General features: G+C 41.2%; 2 protein-coding genes across 3 annotated transcripts in view; both read right to left on the bottom strand.

The window, feature by feature from the left end:
• Positions 1-1,245, bottom strand: part of dydc2 (DPY30 domain containing 2) — a 5,039-nt gene extending 3,794 nt beyond the window's left edge. Inside the window, exons 1-2 of one of the 2 annotated variants that reach the window (XM_079595062.1) lie at positions 842-1,245; positions 608-715 (exon numbers count right to left, since the gene is read on the bottom strand). In XM_079595062.1, the coding sequence (XP_079451188.1) occupies positions 608-715; positions 842-988 (255 nt within the window). In that variant the 5' untranslated portion in view covers positions 989-1,245. The remainder of the gene's footprint in view (positions 1-607; positions 716-841) is intronic. The other variant, XM_079595061.1, reaches the window with a different exon arrangement.
• An 879-nt stretch (positions 1,246-2,124) lies between these two features.
• LOC306989044 (transmembrane protein 150A) overlaps positions 2,125-9,255 on the bottom strand; it is a gene marked incomplete at its 5' end in the record, with an annotated part of 8,067 nt that continues 936 nt past the window's right edge. Inside the window, 4 exons of the mRNA XM_079594363.1 lie at positions 2,125-2,587; positions 4,159-4,336; positions 4,859-4,986; positions 8,909-8,976. Of these exons, the coding sequence (XP_079450489.1) occupies positions 2,412-2,587; positions 4,159-4,336; positions 4,859-4,986; positions 8,909-8,976 (550 nt within the window). The 3' untranslated portion in view covers positions 2,125-2,411. The remainder of the gene's footprint in view (positions 2,588-4,158; positions 4,337-4,858; positions 4,987-8,908; positions 8,977-9,255) is intronic.

Consider the following 9,255-nt stretch of genomic DNA (forward strand, 5'->3'; position numbering starts at 1 on the left):
TTTATGATGGATAGATGCACTTTTATCATGGACAGATGCACTTTTATGATGGACAGATGCACTTTTATGGTGGATAGATGCACTTTTATGATGGATAGATGCACTTTTATCATGGATAGATGCACTTTTATGATGGACAGATGCACTTTTATGATGGATAGATGCACTTTTATGATGGACAGATGCACTTTTATGATGGATAGATGCACTTTTATCATGGACAGATGCACTTTTATGATGGACAGATGCACTTTTATTATGGACAGATGCACTTTTATGATGGATAGATGCACTTTTATGATGGACAGATGCACTTTTATGATGGATAGATGCACTTTTATCATGGACAGATGCACTTTTATGATGGACAGATGCACTTTTATTATGGACAGATGCAGTTTTATGAACTTCAAAACAGAAACGGCAATTCACTGCCATTATAAAGCTTGGAAGAGTCAGGATATTTTTAATATAACTCTGATTGTGTTCGTCTGAAAGTAGAGAGTCATATACACCTAGGATGGCTTGAGGGTGAGTAAATCATGGGCTAATTTAATTTTTTTGGTGAACTATCCCTTGAATGACAGAATCTCTCTCTCTCTCTCACCTGTGCGGCTCTGATCCGGTTCTCCTCCTCCTCCAGGTCTCTCTGATGGAGATTCTCCTCATGGACCCGCCGCTTCTCCTCCTCCAACTCTCTCTGATGAGCGGCTTTCTGAGAACACACGGGTTATGATCCTTATAAATTAGTGGGGATATTTACATTCAAAAACTCCAACTAATAACAACATCCATAAACCCCACCAGTAAACTACACTACGAACTACATTATGTGTGTGACCTGCAGCTCGAGCTCCTGGTTGTGTTTGTATTTGCGGATCCAGAGCGCCAGGAACTCGATGGGATCCAGCGGTCGGAGCTCGATTAGTTCGGCGAGAGCCTCGGAGAGACAGCGGCCCAGAGTCCTGCTCACATACTGAGAGTCCATCTCACACACACAACCACACAATCAACCTATCACACGGCTAACACCTGTGCTGATTTATCCAACCCGCCGTGAGTGACGTCTTAGCGATAATATTAAAGCGAAGTAATGATGGTGTTTCTATTACGCGGGTTGTGTTTACATCTCCATGGTAACGGCACAGAAGTGAAACCATACTGTGTAGAAACAACATTCAACCGCTAAAGACACGTCGGCGCGCCCGCCATCTTGGAACGGTCAGCGTGTCGTCTCGTCACTCACAGAGCAGATTCTGGTTGTGAAGTGAAAGGGCCTAAATTTAAAGTTCCATTGTAGTCAATCATTTTATCCCTCAAAACTCATCTTTGATCACCAAAATGACATATTTAAACGTTTTTCCTGGGGAAAAAATGCATCATGCTTTAAAGTAGTTTAGTATTCGCGGTTCTATGAATATGCAAATGAGCCCCGCCTCCACTCACTCACTCAGAGATCCACTGGTTGACGATCACACGTTGATCTGATTGGTTACAAGGTAATGTGTGACGTCAGAAACACCAGCGATTTCAAACCGTGTGTTTGAGACTGTCTTTGGTTCACTGCAGTTTTAAGCAGAAAATACTCAGCAATGCTGTCCACTTATGAACTTACACATGGTGTGTGTTAAAGCAGATTAATAACTCCACATAGACACATAAACTACATTAAAAGCTTTAAAACTTTAAATTCCAGAAGAAATGGGCTAACCTCTCACTGTGAGAATGTGTTGGTTTATGTTTTATATGTATATTAACTCAATAGTTTTTAGTGGGATATAAATGTGAAATTACAAGGGAAACAATTACAAGGGAAACAGAGTTGTGAGATTAATAATAACAGACTTCCATAAGTTATTAAACAATATTTTACAAGTTGTTTGTGCATGTTTGTACCCAATAAACTTAATGAACAGTATAATTATTCAACTAAACGTCTTTCCCAAAATACAGAACTATAACTGATCTATAAAATCTGACATATATTTGCTGTGCTCACTGTGAGGACAATATCACAGAACTTTCTTACCAAAGAAAAGTGGTAAATTGCCAATACAATGCAAACAAACCGGTGAACATTCCTGCAGGATAACCTTCACCATAACGCAGAACACGTGAAACTGAATACGAGTGCAATTGAAGATCAAACGTGTTTTTTAAAAACGATTTATTGTTGACCGAACATTAAGACACTTTGCTATTAGGCACTTGAACTTGGGTTCACCATAAAACACTTAGAACATTTTCATAATCTAAAGAACCATTAGTGCACTGGAAAGATTAAAGCTTCGATGCAAGTACAGAACCTTTATTAATAAGAGTGTAATATAAAGATTATCCCACCAGGCTGCACATTAATGCTCATCTCTCTCTATATATATAATCACAGCTCAAATGCTGATGTACACACGTCAGACTTTCTCTAGTTTCCGTCTCGTCATCAAAGCCACGAGTGTTTCTGAGGAGATGGAGCTGAACTCGAGCGAGAACGAGCTGTAGAACAGCAGAACGACGATGGCAAACGTCCACTCCGAGATAGCAGCCGCATGCTGAAGAACAAAACTCTCCTGGATGAAGAACACGCCGCCTGCAGGACGCAACGTTAAGGAACGGCTGGATAAACATCTGATCATACACTGGGAAAAAAATGTCTGTTAAATTTACAGTAAAAAACGGCAGCTGTCGTTGCCAGAACTTTACCGTAAAAAATACGATAGCAACATTTTAGGTTTTACAGACTTAACTTAAATTTACAGTAAAAAAAAACGGCAGCTGTCGTTGCCAGAAGTTTACTGTAAAAATTACGGTAGCAACATTTTCTGTTTTACAGACTTAACTTAAATTTACAGTAAAAAAAAACCGCCAGCTGTCGTTGCGAGAAGTTTACTGTAAAAATTACGGTAGCAACATTTTAGGTTTACAGACTTAACTTAAATTTACAGTAAAAAAAAACGGCAGCTGTCGTTGCCAGAAGTTTACTGTAAAAAATACGGTAGCAACATTTTAGGTTTTACAGACTTAACTTAAATTTACAGTTAAAAAAACCGGCAGCTGTCGTTGCTAGAACTTTTCAGTACAAAATACGGTAGCAACATTTTAGGTTTTACAGACTTAACTTAAATTTACAGTTAAAAAAAACCGGCAGCTGTCGTTGCTAGAACTTTTCTGTACAAAATACGGTAGCAACATTTTAGGTTTTACAGACTTAACTTAAATTTACAGTTAAAAAAACCGGCAGCTGTCGTTGCTAGAACTTTTCAGTACAAAATACGGTAGCAACATTTTAGGTTTTACAGACTTAACTTAAATTTACAGTTAAAAAAAACCGGCAGCTGTCGTTGCTAGAACTTTTCTGTACAAAATACGGTAGCAACATTTTAGGCTTTACAGACTTAACTTAAATTTACAGTAAAAAACGGCAGCTGTCATTGCCAGAAGTTTATCGTAAAAAATACGGTAGCAACATTTTAGGCTTTACAGACTTAACTTAAATTTACAGTTAAAAACGGCAGCTGTCATTGCCAGAAGTTTATCGTAAAAAATACGGTAGCAACATTTTAGGTTTTACAGACTTAACTTAAATTTACAGTAAAAAACGGCAGGTGTCGTTGCCAGAACTTTTCTGTGCAAAATACGGTAGCAACATTTTAGGTTTTACAGACTTAACTTAAATTTACAGTTAAAAAAATTATTTCACTATATTCATTATATCTGATATAATGTTAATTTACCCACCAATTGAAATACTATATCTGTTTTATACCATTGTTATACACTAAATGTAACATAAAACCCTAATGTACATAACTGATTAGAAAAACCTAAGATAAACTATGAAGAAACATAGTTATTTCAACAAAAATACATCAAATGTGAAGTGTCACGCAGGGAATTGTGGGACGGTTTTTCACTGTAAATTATACAATGACTTGTTCTTTTTCACTTCCGAAAACTGTAAATTTTACGGTATTTTACTGTATTTAAAAATACGGTTGGATCTATCACAATTATTCACCATATATAGTATGGAAACTTTTTGTTAACCAATTAACAGTTTTTTCACCGTAGCATTTTTACAGTAACATACCGTTAAAATCGTGATAATTTGTTTACAGTTTTAACTCTATGGCATGTGTTCTCCGTCGCAGTGAAGGATATTGAGTATGAGGGTGGTGAAGGCCAGCGCGGTGAGTGTGAGCCTCAGGTGAGCTGTCTGGAAGTCTCTCCGCGTCTCGGCCGCGCGGTACGATAGCAGCGTCTGCACACACACGAACAGCAGACTCGCGGGGAAGGCCAGACCCGCGCCCACGTAGTGAAGAACTTTAGCATGATCCACCTGCAGGAAACAGAGCCAGATTCTGCAAATGAGTTACAATAGAAAACTGTAATTTTTATTTAAAACCTGGATATGTATAATATTAAAAAAATATTTTTAAAAGTAAAATTTTTTACTATTTCAGTCTTTCCACTTAAAAGTTTCACGTTTAAGTCGATTTGTAACTTTCTGTTTATAGTCTATTTAACAGAAACTATCTATTTGTTTATAGTTTAACGCCAGTTACCACGGCTATATTTATGGCGAGAAACATTATAATAAGGTACCAAAATAACAAAATAAACCAATTTTTTTTTACGAAACTAGTAAGTACGTCATGACTGCTTGTATGATGAAAGTTGAAACCATCACAATCCATTAAAATATTAGACTCTTGCAAATGTATCAATGTATTGGGGTAAAATAACGAATAACCAACATGGTGCTTATGGAGAAATTCAGACATGAATTGATATGCGAATTGTGATGCTCTTTAATAAATCATATTGAAGAAAAAGAGTAATTTTGTCATTGTTTTCTTACTTGGAAGTTTCCAACAATCATGAGTCCTGCGGCACAGAGCCATCCGGCAAACAGACCCTCGACGTTCAGCACGTTATTGCTCTCCTTGTGGATCAGTTGAGCGTAACGCAGCAGACCAATCACAGTCACTGCAACACAACAGACCAATCACAGTCACTGCAACACAACAGACCAATCACAGTCACTGCAACACAACAGACCAATCACAGTCACTGCAACACAACAGACCAATCACAGTCACTGCAACACAACAGACCAATCACAGTCACTGCAACACAACAGACCAATCACAGTCACTGCAACAGAACAGACCAATCACAGTCACTGCAACACAACAGACCAATCACAGTCACTGCAACACAACAGACCAATCACAGTCACTGCAACACAACAGACCAATCACAGTCACTGCAACACAACAGACCAATCACAGTCACTGCAACACAACAGACCAATCACAGTCACTGCAACACAACAGACCAATCACAGTCACTGCAACACACACAACAGACCAATCACAGTCACTGTAACACAACAGACCAATCACAGTCACTGCAACACAACAGACCAATCACAGTCACTGCAACACAACAGACCAATCACAGTCACTGCAACACAACAGACCAATCACAGTCACTGCAACACACACAACAGACCAATCAGTCACTGCAACACAACAGACCAATCACAGTCACTGCAACACAACAGACCAATCACAGTCACTGCAACACAACAGACCAATCACAGTCACTGCAACACACACAACAGACCAATCACAGTCACTGCAACACACACAACAGACCAATCACAGTCACTGCAACACACACAACAGACCAATCACAGTCACTGTAACACACACAACAGACCAATCACAGTCACTGTAACACAACAGACCAATCACAGTCACTGTAACACACACAACAGACCAATCACAGTCACTGCAACACACACAACAGACCAATCACAGTCACTGCAACACACACAACAGACCAATCACAGTCACTGCAACACACACAACAGACCAATCACAGTCACTGCAACACACACAACAGACCAATCACAGTCACTGCAACACACACAACAGACCAATCACAGTCACTGCAACACACACAACAGACCAATCACAGTCACTGCAACACAACAGACCAATCACAGTCACTGCAACACAACAGACCAATCACAGTCACTGCAACACAACAGACCAATCACAGTCACTGCAACACAACAGACCAATCACAGTCCCTGCAACACAACAGACCAATCACAGTCACTGCAACACACACAACAGACCAATCACAGTCACTGCAACACAACAGACCAATCACAGTCACTGTAACACAACAGACCAATCACAGTCACTGTAACACAACAGACCAATCACAGTCACTGCAACACAACAGACCAATCACAGTCACTGCAACACAACAGACCAATCACAGTCACTGCAACACAACAGACCAATCACAGTCACTGCAACACAACAGACCAATCACAGTCACTGCAACACAACAGACCAATCACAGTCACTGCAACACAACAGACCAATCACAGTCACTGCAACACAACAGACCAATCACAGTCACTGCAACACAACAGACCAATCACAGTCACTGCAACACAACAGACCAATCACAGTCACTGCAACACAACAGACCAATCACAGTCACTGTAACACAACAGACCAATCACAGTCACTGCAACACAACAGACCAATCACAGTCACTGCAACACAACAGACCAATCACAGTCACTGCAACACAACAGACCAATCACAGTCACTGCAACACAACAGACCAATCACAGTCACTGCAACACAACAGACCAATCACAGTCACTGCAACACAACAGACCAATCACAGTCACTGCAACACAACAGACCAATCACAGTCACTGCAACACAACAGACCAATCACAGTCACTGCAACACAACAGACCAATCACAGTCACTGCAACACAACAGACCAATCACAGTCACTGCAACACAACAGACCAATCACAGTCACTGCAACACAACAGACCAATCACAGTCACTGCAACACAACAGACCAATCACAGTCACTGCAACACAACAGACCAATCACAGTCACTGCAACACAACAGACCAATCACAGTCACTGCAACACAACAGACCAATCACAGTCACTGCAACACAACAGACCAATCACAGTCACTGTAACACAACAGACCAATCACAGTCACTGCAACACAACAGACCAATCACAGTCACTGCAACACAACAGACCAATCACAGTCACTGCAACACAACAGACCAATCACAGTCACTGCAACACAACAGACCAATCACAGTCACTGCAACACAACAGACCAATCACAGTCACTGTAACACAACAGACCAATCACAGTCACTGTAACACAACAGACCAATCACAGTCACTGCAACACAACAGACCAATCACAGTCACTGCAACACAACAGACCAATCACAGTCACTGTAACACAACAGACCAATCACAGTCACTGCAACACAACAGACCAATCACAGTCACTGTAACACAACAGACCAATCACAGTCACTGCAACACAACAGACCAATCACAGTCACTGCAACACAACAGACCAATCACAGTCACTGCAACACAACAGACCAATCACAGTCACTGCAACACAACAGACCAATCACAGTCACTGCAACACAACAGACCAATCACAGTCACTGCAACACAACAGACCAATCACAGTCACTGCAACACAACAGACCAATCACAGTCACTGCAACACAACAGACCAATCACAGTCACTGCAACACAACAGACCAATCACAGTCACTGCAACACACACAACAGACCAATCACAGTCACTGCAACACAACAGACCAATCACAGTCACTGCAACACAACAGACCAATCACAGTCACTGCAACACAACAGACCAATCACAGTCACTGCAACACAACAGACCAATCACAGTCACTGTAACACAACAGACCAATCACAGTCACTGCAACACAACAGACCAATCACAGTCACTGCAACACACACAACAGACCAATCACAGTCACTGCAACACAACAGACCAATCACAGTCACTGCAACACAACAGACCAATCACAGTCACTGCAACACACACAACAGACCAATCACAGTCACTGCAACACAACAGACCAATCACAGTCACTGCAACACAACAGACCAATCACAGTCACTGCAACACAACAGACCAATCACAGTCACTGTAACACAACAGACCAATCACAGTCACTGTAACACAACAGACCAATCACAGTCACTGCAACACAACAGACCAATCACAGTCACTGCAACACAACAGACCAATCACAGTCACTGCAACACACACAACAGACCAATCACAGTCACTGCAACACAACAGACCAATCACAGTCACTGCAACACAACAGACCAATCACAGTCACTGTAACACAACAGACCAATCACAGTCACTGTAACACAACAGACCAATCACAGTCCCTGCAACACAACAGACCAATCACAGTCCCTGCAACACAACAGACCAATCACAGTCACTGCAACACAACAGACCAATCACAGTCACTGTAACACAACAGACCAATCACAGTCACTGTAACACAACAGACCAATCACAGTCACTGCAACACAACAGACCAATCACAGTCACTGCAACACAACAGACCAATCACAGTCACTGCAACACAACAGACCAATCACAGTCCCTGCAACACAACAGACCAATCACAGTCACTGCAACACAACAGACCAATCACAGTCACTGCAACACAACAGACCAATCACAGTCACTGCAACACAACAGACCAATCACAGTCACTGCAACACAACAGACCAATCACAGTCACTGCAACACAACAGACCAATCACAGTCGGTGATTCCTGAAACACACTTAGTACTTTGAAACTAAATGACACTGTAAAGATTAAAAATATATGATTTTTCATTATGTCTTCCAGTAAAATGTTCTCTCTGTGAGGATGAAGTATCGTAACGTCTCGCTGGCGGCTGTCAATCATCATTATCATCAGTAAACAGAGTAAAGAGTGTTTATACAGTTCAGAACAGAATCAATGAATCGCTCACCCAAAAATGAAGCAGCGCTGCACAGCAGACTGAACCAGCAGCTCTCAGGAGGAACACCGCCACATTTACTACACACACACACACACACACACACACACACACACACACACACACACACACACACACACACACACACACACACACACACACACACACACACACACACACACACACACACACACACACACACACACACACACACACACACACACACACAGTGAGGAGTTTATAACATGCTTATAACAGAATTAACCTTTTGCTCATCCTCTAAGCGTGATGTTGTACAGTACCTGATGAGTGGGATATTATCCAGCGTGCAGCACAGATCAGATCCGCTCTGAAGAACC

The sequence above is a fragment of the Phoxinus phoxinus genome (genome assembly GCF_949152265.1).
Source record: "Phoxinus phoxinus genome assembly, chromosome: 21".
Classification (NCBI taxonomy): Eukaryota; Metazoa; Chordata; class Actinopteri; order Cypriniformes; family Leuciscidae; genus Phoxinus; species Phoxinus phoxinus.